Here is a 16,534-nt window from a genome sequence, read left to right on the forward strand (position 1 = left end):
TGCTAGATTTAAAACAACCTGGATTATAAACCGGTGCTTCAAAATAAACATTGAATCGAGCATTGAATGAACATTTATTTGAACATTTGAAGAATTGAACTACTGATAGCCGTTAATGCTACATCCATAAAAACTCGTAATTTAGACCTTTAATGCATGCAAATGCAGCACCTCCACCATGTTTCAGTTAGGGATGCAATGATTCACTGTCCACATAATTTGGTCCAAACCTCGATTTTTAGGTCACGGCTGTTTTTCAGTTCATAGATGATTTGTTTGTTACAAAACAAAAAATTCAAAACTTTTTTTTTTTTTTTGCCAATAAGCAAATGACAATGAAAACAAACAAACATTCTAGTTGGGTTTTACTCATTCTGGTACTCAACTTTTTTTGATTTCCAGCACATTTGTTAGAAACATTTTTAAGAAACTGGTGTGCATCAGAAATGCAACAGCATTCTCCACAGTTCGATTTAAACTGAGAATTGTGGCATCCTAGTTTCAATCCAATATGTTTCAATATATTGTATTTATAAGAGTTTTGCTATAGCTTTGGGGCAAAATTTGATATTTAAATGCCGAAGTGTCCCTAAAATACTGAATTTTTTTGTCTTTTCAAACACGTTTCACAGCTGTGTTGTTTAAAAGCTCACATCTGCGGCAGAGATAAAAAACCAAGCTACCCATCCCTGTGAATATTTATTTATGACTCCTTTTATTCAAATCAGAATTTTAGCCACCATTTGCTGCAGGTACAAAGTCCTGGGGGCTAAATTTAGCCTTGGAGGCACGTTAACATTGGGAGTTGGGTCATCTAGACCCACTAGACAGTGCACTGAACCTTTTTTCTTCAATGATTTGTGATCTTCACTGGTGTCCATGGATTACATGAAATCTTCGTCACCTTTATCCACCTTTGTTGTGGTCGGGAGAACGCAGCAATACAAGGGTGGGGTCATCTGGACCCCCATAAGATAGCACAAGGGGTATAAGAAAGTAAAAAAACAACAACATGCTTTTAAGGCGGAGTACGTCACAAAAAGGGTTTTAGCTGCACCTTCCAAAACACGAACTAACAAACCGGACGTAAAGGAATGACCCGACATCTCCCTCTTGAGTTTTCTCTCTTGTTACATTTACGTTGCTTCCCACACCTTGGTAAGACACTTGACTGTTAGGGAAGTGATACACGAGACAGTCATGCTTTCACCCACAGCACACAAGCCGCTAATGGTGCCCAGTTCCTCAGAGAGTCTGGTAATGGTCTTCTATCTGCACCATTATCAAAACAAGCCTTTCAGCATGCCGTCTCTGGCATGCACACCTCTACAGGCAGCCTGCAGCCATGACGCTCTCACTGCTGGATCTTCAACTGCAGTGAAAGAACGGGATGTGAGAGCAGCAGCTGGACTGAATTGCACAAGGGGTGTCCAGAGATGTATGGCTCTGTAGACAGCTTAGCTGATTCCAATTTTTCGCGTGGCAAACCATACGTCCGTCTGACTGAACCTCCACTGCATGTGGTGTCATCACGCACATCTCCACATGCATCGTGACAGGAAGTGTCGAACAAAACAGCTGCACAAAAAGCCCTCAATGTTGGAACACAGAGCTCCCGGTCACATCCAGCGGGATAAAGAGAGCATGTTGACCTTCAGACCTTCCCAAAACACTGACTCCAAAGAAATTCCATAATCCGCCATGGAGTTATAATCCAGAGCAGATTAAGCCTTCCTCAGAAACTGGAGACAGTTAGGAAAAAAACAAACATTTCCAATTCATGTAACATATAAAAAAGTAATGTGCGGTACAGCTGGGGCTAAATATAGACTCCACTGTCTGTTTAAGCATTCCAGCCTCGGAGGGACGTTTCTATAATCCATTTCATGGCTGCTCTCACGCGCTGACATGAAAAAAAAAACAGATTTCTTTAGGATTTTGTCACTTCCTTTCCTCACTTCCTTTGCCATAATTCACAACATATGAATCCCATTATCTTGAACCTTATTTCAAAACAACAACACTTTTACCATCTAATAAAAGAAAATGTAAAAAAATCTAAGACTATTTAGAAGTGAATACAGGAGAATAAACATTCTTTTAATAATTCAACAAATGGCCATACTACACTGATACAACCAATAATGGATGAGAAATATTTTTATGATGAAAGTCAAAGTAAAGGCACAGATGTTGACACCAAAGAGCAGCATCAAGTCAAATCGCAAAAGAAGAATGAAGTTTGTGTTAACCCTGAGAATTAAAATTCAAAAATCGTGATATATGAGGTCATAAGGGGTCTTAAAGATCAAAGGAGACATTCAGTCTAAACCTTCTCCACCATAACATAGACATTTGAAAAGATAATCCTGGGAGCTAAAATGCGTTCCAAGAGACTTTAAAGAATCTCGGATTCGTTTTAGATTATGCCTTGCACTTCATTTTAGGATTCTTCCACAATTTTCACACAATCAGAGAGTTTGTATGCAACGTTCACACCGAGAATAGTATATGTGCAACTGAGGCTTCTGCATCCAAAACGTGAGTCCATTGAACGTGCGTTGAAAGTTAAACCAGTTGAACTTTGAACAATCAGGAGACTTGGCTTTGGTAGTGACATGGATGGCGTCCCTTCTAATTCATGGAAATGCTAACTGTTTGAAATTTTATCACGATGAAGAGATTGATAGTTGGGGTTTGTGTCCGTCTGGAATTACTGTAAATGAGACCAAGTATTTTATTAATCGGATTTGATCTGTGAAAAAAAAAGGGCTGGAACAAGATTCACGAGATTTGCACCACTTCGACATTTTGCATCAAGCTTCTTCCAAATCTATGTGGCAGACACTTTGTAGTATTAGGTAGCAACAGTCCAGTGTGAATACCAAAATCAAACCCACAACTGTTCTTGAACAGCCGACACATGTTTGGTATGACCATAGGATTAAGGTTAAGGTAGACAAAGAAAACACATCCGGACTGGAAACAAATCAAGCATCTCTGCAATAATCTCAGGGCAAAAAAACAAAACACAAGAGTGACTTTTAAATTTGTACTAATACGATTGTTCTTACCTCCAGCACGGGTCCTGCTCCCAGGATGATTTGCTCCACCCCACTGGCAAAGCCTTTCTGGCTTAGAGCCGTCAGGTGATGAATCAAGAAGTTGGTGCTTTGCGTTTTCCCGGATCCACTCTCACCAGAAATAACTATGCACTGGTTCTTCTTCCGCTGTAGCATGGCGTGATAGGCCACATCCGCCACAGCGTAAATGTGCGGCTCCAGCTTTCCCAGCGTGTGGTTGTCGTACAATTTGACATATTTAGGGTTATAGACGGGTAAGAATTGGAAAGGGTTAATCACAATAAGAATACTCCCAATGTAGGTGTAGATTTTCTCCTGTCGGAAACGTGCTCGGAGGCTTTCCAAAAGCGTGCGCTCCGTCAGCTCCGGGAGAGCGCAAAGGTCGGATGGAGGATCGCTTCCTGAAGGCTGAGGGAGAAAACCCCGTTCCACCATGCGTCGACGCTCCTCCGTCACGCGCAGCCACTTCTGCAGGCTGCCGCCATAGTGAATAGATCCATCCAGGTTCTTCTCCCGCAGCAGGAAGCGATAGTCTTCTCCACTGCCCAGGCCGCTGCGGTTCTCCAGAGCACTTCTTGGCCACAGCATCATGCGCTGCACAGGGCAGTCGCCTGGATTGAGGATCCATTCCTCCCCTCCAAATTCCTTCACCTCCGCCAAGACGTAGCATTTGGTTCGATCCAGACGCAATCGCTCGATGAGGCACTCGATGGCTTCAGCAGCGGTGGTGTTCTTGCGAGCGCTGACGGGGCAGTAGATTGTGCCTTCTGCCAGGGCGCCTGGATAAACGCGCAGGGTGAACTCCTGGTCCTCCAGGCGCCGGCGCATGCTCCCGGTAATGGAGGCCAAATTGGCGCTGCTGGCGTAGCTGCAGCCGCCATCTTGTAAGCTCATGATGTTGCAGCAGGTCCCATCAGCAGACCTCTCCCTGGGACCAGAGGGCGGATTCAGGACATCCCAGCTGCAGGAGAACAGACATGGAAGACGTTAGAATCAACCTCACAGTAAGAGAACAAAGGCACTGGTGATGAGCAGCAGTCTCGGGGTCATTTTCAGTCGCAATCAGGTCAGGAAAGTCTTGGCGGTCCCGTGTGTCCCATGACATGGGGAGATGAGCTCAATGGGCTTTCTGTTGGGTGACACAAAGAGAGCCACAATCCTAAATGTTGCTCTGCAGGAGCACAAGACAAGAGGATAGCCAGTATCTATTCAAAACAATGAGGAACAGTAGCAGCTTCATTCTGTTAAAAGCTACTGGCCAGAGCTTATCAGAGCCTGTAACCCTCTATTGGCGCACGCACGTGTGTGCGCTCGCGATAATCCGAGGCTGGTCGACGCGCGCCAAGATTAACAGCTGCCACCTTCCACACAAAGGCAGCTGTAATGAAAGCACAATGGTATAATTCACCCTCTACCCTGTTGATCGTGGACACAGCACTTCATTCTCACAGTGTCTTTTCACCATCCCACACATGCAAACACACTCTATCCTGACTGACTGAACAACCCCAAATGTAACAATCCAAACAACGGTTGTGCGTTCTAGAGATTATGGGAGACATGACATTTCAACGCTACATTGTTTTGAAGCTACGTTTAACCATTAACCCCCAGAACTTTAGCTTCAGTGTTGACGTAAATCTTCAACAATTAATGCAATTAATTGTTAGATTCTGAAGCAGAGAAAAGCAGCTTTGTACGGATAAGCTAACACAATCAACGTAAATCAGCAGATTCCGTCAGAGAAACGCAGCCATTACACAACACTTTGTGTTAACACAGTACTAACGTAAAGTGTTGTAAAATGCTGTAAAGTCAATTTGCTTTTCTTCCCATTGGAATCAGTTTATTCACATTGATGCGTAAACGATCAAAGATTTACAGCATGTCAAAGAGCACGCGTTATTTAAGTGTCGTCAGCAACATCTCCAGTGTTCAAAGGTTAATTCACATATGGCAGAACTTTATCTTTTTTTGGTCTGTATGAGCCTTGTTTGCATCATGGTGACTTAATGACAAAAAAAAAAATCAAAGCAGTCCAAGTAATGCATCACTTTAATTGGAAAGAACTTCTATGTGGCAGAAACGTCCCAGCGTTCACTGCCTTTACGAGGCTAGCATGTAGGTCTACTTTAACACACAAACAGGAAATGAAGGGAAAAAGAAGAAAGATGAGCGGGTCAGTCCCCCTCTCCGGGCTTCACAATGAGCCTTCTCTTACTGCACTCTCAACAGAGGAACCGGTTATTAAAATAACCGCACATTTTTTGCAACAAGCACCAAATTTGGCATATGTAGGATCCTGTCTTTAAAAAATATAATGCATTGTTTGCCAGAGACAATCCAAGTTTCGAAATATATAGGTATTACTATTTATACCTTATTTTTTGGCACTAAATGGTGCACTGGAGTATAAGACGTACCATCAATGAAGGGTATATTTTCAAACGTATCTTATATATAAGACGCACCAAACTATAAGGCGCATTAAGTGAGACAAAAGAGTCAGGTACAAGTCTGTCAGTCAGCCAGACTTTATGCATTCACAGTAATTCTGGAAGTTGTTTACAATGTGTTAGCCACATTAGCATAAGGATAATATAACTCCCAACTTTGTGTGGGATGGGTTGCCTGTCCATAAAAAAGGTTAGCAACTTTACAATAACAAAAAAGTCCTGTTTGCAACATTCATTCATTCATTTTCTTCTGTTTTGTCCCTTACGGGGTCACGGGGCTGCTGGAGCCTATCCCTGCCACTTACGGGCAAAGACAGGGGAGACCCTGGACAGGTCACCAGACTGTTGCATGGCCACAATCACACACCCATTCATTCTCACACTCACACCTAGGGACAATTTAGAGTAACCAATTAACCTATGAAGCATGTTTTTGGATGGTGGGAGGAAGCCGGAGACCCCAGAGAGAACCCACACATGCACGGGGAGATCATGCAAACTCCACACAGAACGGTTCCCCATTGATGGTCTGTTTTAGGCCCCCCAACCAGGACTAGAACCAGGGGCCTTCTTGCTGTGAGGCAAGAGCGCTAACCACTGCGCCACCGTGCAGCCTCTGTTTGCAACATGTAAATAAATGAATAAATAAATAAACTCCCAACCTTGTTTCACATTATTGCATTCACAATAAAACCCAACCTGGTTTCCAATGTTACTACACTAACTCCCGATCTCGTAAGTAATACTTAACTCAAACACAAACAATGAAGGATGCTGGTCAAACAGCTTCATTAGTCTGACAGACAACAGAAAATAAAGTCAAATAAAACAAAAGGTTACTGGCAGAGTTTCCATTTTAGAATAGGAAAAAACATTAAAAACTGGAAACGTTTCATCTTCTTCCTCATTCTCCAACAGAACTAAAACCGCATTTACATTACAGCTTCCTCCAAAGGTCTGATACGTTTTCAAAAAGATTTTTTTGTGTGTTAACCACTGTTAGTCATTTTACACCAAAGCCCTGACGTTCTCAGGGAAAATCACCTGATAGAATATTTTCAAATAGAACAACACTTTGTGGAGGGATAAACACAGAGTGTCTGTAAAATAAAAAGCGTAAAAAAGTACCACAAATGATGCAATGTTTTCTCCGGTTTGGTGACGGCTCCTGTGTTTACACAAAAGCATTTCATCCCCTTGGATTAACTGACATATTTTATCATCACATTTATGCCTTTATAGGCGTCCTACATACACTTGCGCATCAGGGTGTGCAGGCGATGCGCGGTCAGTGAAGAGCCAGTACTCCCACCTACTGTAGAGTACGACCTTAGGCCACCGTAGGACAGCATCATCCATACGTCATGTAACTTATATTATCCTTACAAATACTTCACGATACACTTACCACAACCACGGCAATTGCAAATTCCAAATTCCTGTCTACAATTCCTGTCCCCCCGGACAGGCCAAAAACTTCCAGCAGCCATACGGGTGTGAAATGATCAATACAGACACGAAAAGAAATGGACAGACATCTTATAAATGTCTACCAGCAGATTCTTGCTGTTCCCATAAATGTAATAAAAATTGTGAAGCAGCTTAAACAGCTAATGAGTGATGAGCAGAATCATTAAGGTCAGTACAGGCTACTTTATAAAACAGCACTTTGTTGTATTTGCGGCCCTAAAAAACTTTTAAAAAAAGGTTCTGGACTTTTAGACACGTTGAGAGAGGTTTCTAGAAGGTACAGTCAGATCCTAATACTCAAAGGTGGTTTCTAATGGATGGTGAGCAGATGTACAACATCAAACCTACTTTTTGGAGACATTTTCTTCAACGTCAAATGCTGGAATGTTTTCTTAGGCAAAACCTAAACCCAGTTATTCCAAATTCTCTTGATAATAAGAGCTTTGATGTGGTGTTTGTAGCGGCTACATGATGAAAGTCATATCTAAAAGAGAGTGGAGGAAAACAGAAGGCATGAGATCTGTGTAGATGGAGAGAAGAAGCAAAGGAAGAGAAAAGATCGTTGCAGCTCATTTTGACAGTCAAATTTTAGCTTCAACAGAGCGTCAAGATAAGGCACTGAGCTGATGTGGCACTGCAATAGTTGTCGTAACCCTTGTGCTATCTTAGATGACCCCACCCTTACATTGACGTGTTCTCCCTACCATGACAAAGGTGGAAAGATTTCATGTAATCCATGGACACCAGTGAGGTTCACAAATCATTGAAGAAAAAAGGTTCAGAGCACTGTCTAGTGGGTCTAGATGACCCAACTCCCAATGTTAAAGTGCCTAGGATAGCACCAGGGATAAGTACAGAGGGACAGAAGGAGCAGGACGGCCAGACAGAGTCAGAGTCACAGTCATGAATAACAGCTCAGGTGCAGCAAACAAATGCAGATAAACGGCTTCTTTCAAGCTAATAGTAACACTTTAATCAACCAGGGAAAAGATAAAGAGTTTCACATGTTAATTCAAAAAAGAAATGTAAGCAACAATTGCAGAGTTCAGAAGTCTTTAAAAACTATAGTCTTGTGTCTACAATAACAGATTTTTTTATAGTGTGATCTGCCAATTCATCCGTTTGTCGATTCTGATTATCTTTAAGAAATGTAATTGCTAAAGAGTTATGCAGTGTACGTATCAATGACTGGAACTGTGACATCACCCATAGAAAATGGCTCACCTCCAGCTCCAACCAAATGAAGTCAATTCATTTTTCATTTTCACTTCACTATGGACGCCATCATGTTGGAGCCACACATCAGTAAGCAGTGATTGGTCAGAAAAGTTTCAAATACTTGTGGTGGGGGTCAGCAGGGACCATGTCCTTTTGTTGAAGCATCTGATTGGTCCATTTATAACTTGAATAACTTGCACTACAGAAAAAAATATCATGACAAAAAATAGGATCTGCAAGAAAGATTTAAAAAAAAAATAAAAGGTAGTTCTGCAAGAATAGTTATTTGGACAAATATAATTTTCCAAGTGGAATGGAGAAATAATTTAAGAAAAAACAATTCTAAACTACAAAAAAAGTTTTTCTACCAATTTTTTAAATTTTGGTTTCTTAACCCATAAGATGGATTTCTGGGTTGTCTGAGCCTGGAGGTAAAGAAGACTGACTGCATCTTTAATGTGTCTTGCAGTTTCCTTAAGTGATATCAGCAAATGGAATGTACCATTGTCATGCGTGTGCTAAGTGCATCGTGTAGTATTTGTAAGGATGATGTAAGCTAAATGCACCTGGGCACTGCTGTTGTATGGTGCCCTTATGCTACACTCTAGTCCAGGGGTGGGCAAACTTTGGACTCGTGGGCCACAGAGGGTTGTAAAATTTGACAGAAGGGCTGGACCATGTGTGCAGTGTTTTGGTAGTCCACCTAATCAGAGAATAAAATAACATGCAATCTGGATGAAAACATGCTTCAACTGATTAAAAATGGATGTATATATTTTAAAACTGAACATTTTGGATTTTGTTCTCATTTTAGAGCCAATTGGATTGATGTCCCTCTGGGAAAACTCAAAATGAGAGAAATGCTGCATTCACACGCGGTTGGAATAATCAGAAACATCAGAAAAACAACAAATCTTCTGACACCACATGAATGCTGAATAACTTTCTACATCCGAGGCACAAAGGTCACTTGCAGAGCAGTGGACTCCAGCATTATAGGGAAAATAAAACCTTTATAAGGATTATCAATATAATTTTCCAGTTTGGCCGGTCAGATTAAATCATTTTACGGGCCGCACATGACCCCCCCGGGCCGTACTTTGCCCACCCCTGCTCTCGTCAGTAGTAAGGTGCGTGTACTGGGTCCTTACTGACTGCATGCAAATGCTGCACGCATGGGGGTGAGTCCCCATCGGACGTCTGTGGGATGTCCACACAAACTACAATCTGATTTTCTCATTTTCTTCAATTGTAACAGTCAGGCTGCACGCAAGGGTCCTTTCAGCAAAAATCGGCTCCTTGCACATTGCGCAGGGCTTAGAGGGTTGAAAAGAGGAAAAGTCCTTAGAACGCGCTTGCGTCTCACCTACTTCACCTTTATATGTTGTTTAAGTGTTCGCTACCACCTGTCGCCTGCAGCATGTCCGTAGAAAAAGATGTACATTTTTGCTCTACGGGCTAACCAAGCGGACTTGATATTACAAGCAGGACACTTGCCTGCCCCGGATAGGTTTGCCCATTTTTCCACCTGTATGTGGGATCAGCCACCAGTGAGACCACAACTCCCACCAGTTTCCGTGTCGACCAAAGACCAGCAGTCAATCTGAACCCTCCAGATGAAAAAGAAATCAGCAGATTTGTTAATACGTCTTTAAAAAATATCCAAGAGTCGACCAAAATGTCAAATTCAAATCCTCTAGAATAATCCATTTCTCATAGGGAGCTCCAAGCCCTTCTTTCTGATGCTAATCAATTTTTTATGAGCAGAAAGAGTGACACACAACCTCCACTCGGGTTTAAAGATCTTCAAGATAACATTCCGAGGAAGAGCACATTTTCCATGGGAAAACCCAGCCTGAGGTTATTTGGCATCCAAGCTGCTCCACCGATTCAAGCAGACTATTTAACATGTTGAATTAAGCAGAACTCAGAAACAGAAGCACCTTTCTAAAAGTATGTAAGACTCAAACTCTGTTGCAGCAATGTTCCAAATACTGAGGGGGAAAAAAACACAATTGTAGCTTGTTAGTTCCTGGAAATCTGCAGTTGGGAAACAAAACAAAAAAACAAAGAAAAAGACTTTGGGACTCGTTTGCTGTTCAAATATTCACCAGCAGTTTCCAATTAGGCTTTCTGCTTTAACAATTGAAGCCCAGACCAATTTTTGGCAACACAAGATAATAAAACAGAAATGTTGGTGCCACAGCAGACTGAGGAAACAAACGGCTCCTCATGCAGGTCCGTTTCCCTCCTCTCTGCCGCCGGTTCTCACCGATTCACCAAAGCTCAGCATTCCTCAGCTCACACACACAGTTTGACCAGAGGAGGCTGGCCTTCATCATCATCATCCTCAAACCCACACACAAACTGAAGGTTTAACCACTTACTAACATTTCTGATACCCTCACACTCATTACAGCAGATTATTCAGGGATTACAGCGGAAACTTGACATGCTGGCGGTCCCACACAGCCGGCATTAGTATCACAAGCCACACCCTACAATCCCTTTTAACGCTGGGATTTACTGTTTACTTTTTTTTTTTAACTACATTTCACAAACGTTGAATTTTTTTTAAATAAAAATGTACAAAAAAAGGCCAGATTTTCAGGTTCCCAGAAATTTCTCAGACTAGGAAAAAAACTTTCAGGAAGAGTTCATTCTAGTTGCAATACAAACGACTCTTCTTCTCGGCTCCAGATATACTGACCTTTGAAGGCCGGGAATTCGAATCCGTCACCACGGAGTTGCCATTTCTGATTCCCACACAGTTTGAGGGAATCGTGGGCAGAGATGTTAAAAAAAACAAAAAAAAAAACAGCTGACCTCAAAAACTGCTCTGGGGAAAAAAAAAATCTGGAAAAAACACCCAGGTTTTATAAGTAGTGTAGTGTCTAAGCTGCATGACAGCATCAGTTGTAGCATGTTTTCCTCAGGCCATCTTACATCATCCACAACACCTCCATGACCTTCACACAAACTGCTGACATGACAGTCCTCTGCTGGAAAGAAGAACTTTGCAGCCATTTCTTCAGATCACATCTCTGTCTCAAAGACCCACTCAGATGAAAATGATGTTTGTGCATTAATTACTCAAACAAAAATGGGCAGGTGCATAAATTTGGGCACCCCAACAGAAACATGCCATCAATATTTAGTAGATCCTCCTTTTGCAGAAATGACAGCCTCCAATCACTTCCAATAAGGGTCTGGATTCTGGTTGAAGGTATTTTGGACCATTCCTCTTTGCAAATCATCTCCAGTTCAGTCAGATTTGATAGATTCCGAGCATAGACAGCCCGCTTTAAATCCCACCACAGATTTTCAATAATATTCAGGTCTGACTGAGATGGCCGTTCCAGAACATTTTACTTGTTCCTCTGCATGAATGGCTTTGTAGAATTAGAGCAGTGTTTAGGGTCATTGCCTTGTTGAAGTATCCAGCCCCGGCGCAACATCAACTTTGTCACTGATTCTTGAACATTGTTTGTAAGAATCTGCTGATACTGACTGGAATCCATGCGACCTTCAACTATGACATGATTTCCAGTACCTGCATCGGCCACACAGCCCCAAAGCATGATGGCAGTGTTTGTCTTGGAATGCTGTGTTCTTTGTTCCCCAAGCATACGGCCCCTTATGTCCAAGTAACTCCATTTTAGTTCCATCAGTCCACAGCACCTTATTCCAAAATGAAACTGGCTTATCCAAATGTGCTTTAGCAAACCTCAAGCCACTCTGTTTGTGGCATGTGTGCAGGAAAGGCTTCTTCCACATTACTCTTCCATACAGCATCTCCTTGAGCAAAGTGCGCTGAATGGTTGAACGATGCACAGAGGCACCATCTGCAGTCAGATCACGTTGTAGGTCTTTGGAGCTGGTCTGTGGGTTGAGTTTGATCGTTCTCTCCATCCTTCGCCTCTGCCTATCTGAGATTTTTCTGGGCCGGCCATGCCGGGCCTTTGCCTTGGACTGTGCCTGTGAGCTTCCATTTTCTCACCATATTCCTCACAGTGGAAATTGACAGCTTTTTGAATCCTTCACCTAAACTATGATGTTGAATAATCTTTGTTTTCAGGTCATCTGACAGCCATTTTGAGGTTCCCATGTTGACATTCTTCAGAGAAGATGCAAAGAGGAGAAAAACTTGCTCTTGGCCACCTTAAATACATCTCATGATTGGCTTCACATGTGTATGTAGGTCAAGGATCAATGAGCTTATAATACAAATTTTGTGTTCCAATAATTATTGTTAAAGGTAGTCAAATCAATAAAACAACAGGGGAGCCCAAATTTATGCACCTGCCTATTTTTGTTTAAGTAATTATTGCACAGTTTCTTTAAATCTAATAAACTTCATTTCACTTCTAAAATATCACTGTGTTCATTTGCTATGTGATATATTTAACTGAAATTAATGATCCAAACAACCAATAATTTATGAAGAAAAATCCTATCTTATTATCAGGGGTGCCCAAACTTTCTAATACCACTGTAGAGAAAACTAAGCTCAAAATTGCATTTCTGAAAACTTCTTTATTCATATCGTACTGAATCAAGAGCAGACAAAGCATTTTCATCCACTTGCAGACAGATAGATCCATGAACGTCTTTGTTTTCCTCGTCTGAGCTGGAATCTGGATCAAAGCTGTACGGCTGGATAGCTCAGATATTGATCACCATTTTTGTTGTCCCGCTATAGTCAGGTTGAGGGTGTGAGGGGCTATAAGCTAGCAGGGGAGTGTGTAAACAGAGAGTTCTCAGTTATAGGTGATGGGAAGAGGGGGTGAGGTTGCTCCGTGCCACCGTACCACCGGCAATTTAGAGGTGAATTTCTGATAAAATCCTGCCATTCTGCATAAGCTATAAACTAGAAAAAGGACTGTTTCTCTCATTTTGGCAAAAAAAAAACCCCAGCATACTCATAATTAAAGGACCACTGGGAACACTTGATCAAAAATGATGGGAGTGGGACTTTAATGGAAGAGATCCAGCAGGTAAAAAAAGCATCTCCTCTTCTGACATGTCTGCATACGGAAGAATGATCTGGAGATGAGAACTTCACCGTTTCACATCCCTGCAAAACATTCTCTGTAAACCAAACTAAAGGTTTACATCAAGTAGCTCAATTGTAGCGAATGGATGTGAAGCTGTGTGAGTGTTTCTAAATTCCAGCAGCACAGCTCAGCTCACAGGAACCGGGCCCACACAGGGGCACACATCTGCCAAACCCCCCCACAGACGCACACAGAGAGTGCCGAGTCATGGACTGCTGCATTCTGGGCCGCGTGTGTTTCGTGAAGACAAACTGTGTGAGCGAGATGCAAGGAAGCTGAAGGATTTCTTCATAATAAACTCCCTTGTTCTGAAATCTGAATGCATTTTATGGGGGGGAAATAGCAAAGAAACATTTCCAAAATACGGAGATGAAGAAGAAACAAAGTGCAGAAACAACCAAAGAGAAGGAGTTGAACTTTCTAGAAATGCAGTGTTTGCTATATTTAATCCTTTGTTTTCCTGTTTAAAGTCCCACTCCAATCAACTTTTGATCTTTTTTTTTTGTAAAATGTGCATCCATGTTGCTTTACAAGCATTACAAGGACAAAACGCAGGCACACATGGCTGGCATGTTACTGCATGTTGCAGCCGTGCTGCTGGCTTCAGTCAATGATGCATTAAAGGTTGTAGGCAGAAATATTCCTCTGGAAAAAAATAAATGTCCCTGCATGGAGTGTGCATGGTTAATTGGAGGCTTATTTTAGGATAAACATACCAAATTAGGGCATATACGTCAATTTTCCAGCACCTAGATAGAATTTTTCGATTGAAATGCACTGCATGCTGGTTCTGGTTCCCTGCTCCAACGAGGAGTGATGGATCACCACCCATGATGAGCACTACCTTCTGGGAACACTGGATTATTACTGTGATGGGAACACAGGAGTCAGTCCTGCACTGAGCGGCTGAGGAAACCCATCTGTCACTTGTCTGGTTTTGAGTCTCACATGTTCACGTGCTGTGAAACTCATCACTATAACTGCCAGAGCACGCTCAGCAGAAATGTGGGTTTATAGCATTTGCATCATTTCCGCTTTAAGCTTTAAGCTCCTGTGGCTCTGCTGCAAACATTTGACCTCTTTATTTTCATCTACCTTTAATTTATTTATTGAATGAAATTTGTGTCCCAGACTTTTATGTCAGGTCCACACACAGCACTTCACGACTGTGGTTTCTGCTAAAGGTGGGACGGATGGTCAGGGCGTTCACGGATGTTAAGGCACTTCTGCTTTCCTGAAGCTGAAACTGGGTTTAAATCAAATTTTTGGATCCATTAGGAAACAAAATACAGTGCAGAGCATCCTCAGCACTGACCTCATCCAGCTTCCCCACTGAGGTGACGTCAAGCTGACCCTCCTCTAACACACACACACATTACTGGAGCATCAAAACCACTACAGGTATTGATTTAAGACCCACTCACCACAATTACAAATGAACTGAGCATTTCTGTTGCCATGGTTACAGCAAAAATCCATTAGTACCAAGTGAGTCTTACCATTTCCTAAAAAGAAAAAGAAAAAAAAGAAAGAAAAAAAGAGGTTTGTGTGTCTAAAGCAGTTTCCAACAGCCATTTCTCTCTTAAATATTTTATCAGAGCACACAAAAAGAAACATTCTTCCTCTTTGGCTCAGAGCGCGTCCCCTCAGGATGCAGCTAAGCAAACCCCAGGAGAAGCCAGTCACCATAAGTGATCAGCAGCCAGCTCCTATTGATCGCCGCTGAGCTCAGAGGGGAGAAAACGTTAACCTCTCTGTGGGTGGAAATGTTGAGGCGTGGCCTGCTGCTCCACATTTCAACTGAAACTGGAAAACAAAGATCTGAAGGGTACCAAGAAAAAAACAAAGCAAAGACAAAAAAAAAAAAAAAAAACGGGCAAAGCCCCACTAAACTATAAAGAATGTTCCAAGAATGTATTCCAAGATTTATTCCAAATATGTGTCATAACTCCTATGTTTGTTTTAAACCTAACACTTCAAAGCTACTAACTTTTTTTTAAACCTTCTCGTTCCACTTTAAAATGAAAACTATACCAGTGGGGGGGTTCCAATCCTACATGACTGTAGACAGCTGGTGCTTTCAGGGGCTAGTAGAGGTTAATAGAAACAGCGATTTCTTCATTTTGGAATAAATGCATCTTGGATTTTATGTCGTCCAAACATCTGCAATAAATAAACCAGAACAACAGAAAACTTGCTGGAGAATCACCAAAATTCGTTTAGGCTGAACTGAAGTGACGGATTGATAAACGGTGCCGCCTCACAAACACCATCATTTGTGGCATCTCTCTTTGAGCGAGTCCAACAGAAATACCCCCCCCCCCCCCCCCCCCCCCAGTGTGTTTGTATTAAAGCAGCTTTGCCCGACTCGCGCAACAGAACAAGAAGTGATCTGTCCGCGGCATTGGCTCTTAAGGCGCGGTCAGCTGAACGCTCTCCAGAGAACCTATCACACAGCAACTACTGGACACCGCAAAGCTGTGGAAAATTACCAAGGAGAACTCCAAAAGACCAGCAGGAGCCAGAGGCATGCTTAAAGATGCTCGGGCTGACTTCAGCACCACTGAGCGTGCCTGACATGCCAACAGACCGACCCTGGACACCATCAGCTGAGCCTGAATCAACAGTCCCGCTTTTCCAAGAGAGCTGCATTGAAACCCACTTTGAGACCCACCGCCAAGAAAATTGTTTCTGGGGGTTTTAAACATGTTCTTGAGCCTTTTTTCTGATGACTTCTATAAAGAAAATTGTGAGCGTTTCCTTATTCAAACCGTTGCAAATCGGGAGCAGACTAAAAAAAAGGATGTTTGACTGTAAAACTGATGTAGAAAATGCGTTTAGGGCTCAGTAACAGGGAGGGGAAAGGGGGGCGGGGTTACTCCACACCAACGTTCCTGCACACATCTTAGAGGTGACTTTTTAATAAACTCCTGCCACTCTGCAGAAGCTAGGTCTTGAAAACGTTAAAAAAAAAAATCTAAATTTAACCAACAACGGCATAACGATAATTAAAAGACCACTGGGGGCGCTTTTACAAAGATAGGATTGGGGTGGGTTTTTAACCTTGCGGCAGTGGCACTAAAACGGCTCCATCGTCCCACATTGATCGTCAGCTTGTGTCTCCATTTCCTGGTTGTCCCCGCAGTGGTGCAGGTCTGATGGTTGACGATCAATACAGTCTATTCTGTGAATAACTCAAAGCTCAGAATGTCAGACGTCAGAAAGGTTGTAGCTCTTCCTTTCTTCTCAC

At 42.3% G+C, this 16,534-nt stretch overlaps 1 protein-coding gene across 3 annotated transcripts in view; it reads right to left on the bottom strand.

Moving 5' to 3' along the window:
* Nucleotides 1–16,534, bottom strand: part of LOC101159581 (unconventional myosin-IXa) — a 134,760-nt gene that overhangs the window by 98,726 nt on the left and 19,500 nt on the right. For all 3 annotated transcript variants that reach the window (XM_023955615.1, XM_023955616.1, XM_023955614.1), the window contains exon 2: nt 3,075–4,044. In XM_023955615.1, the coding sequence (XP_023811383.1) occupies nt 3,075–3,977 (903 nt within the window). In that variant the 5' untranslated portion in view covers nt 3,978–4,044. The remainder of the gene's footprint in view (nt 1–3,074; nt 4,045–16,534) is intronic.

The sequence above is a fragment of the Oryzias latipes genome, chromosome 6, assembly GCF_002234675.1.
Source record: "Oryzias latipes chromosome 6, ASM223467v1".
NCBI lineage: Eukaryota > Metazoa > Chordata > Actinopteri > Beloniformes > Adrianichthyidae > Oryzias > Oryzias latipes.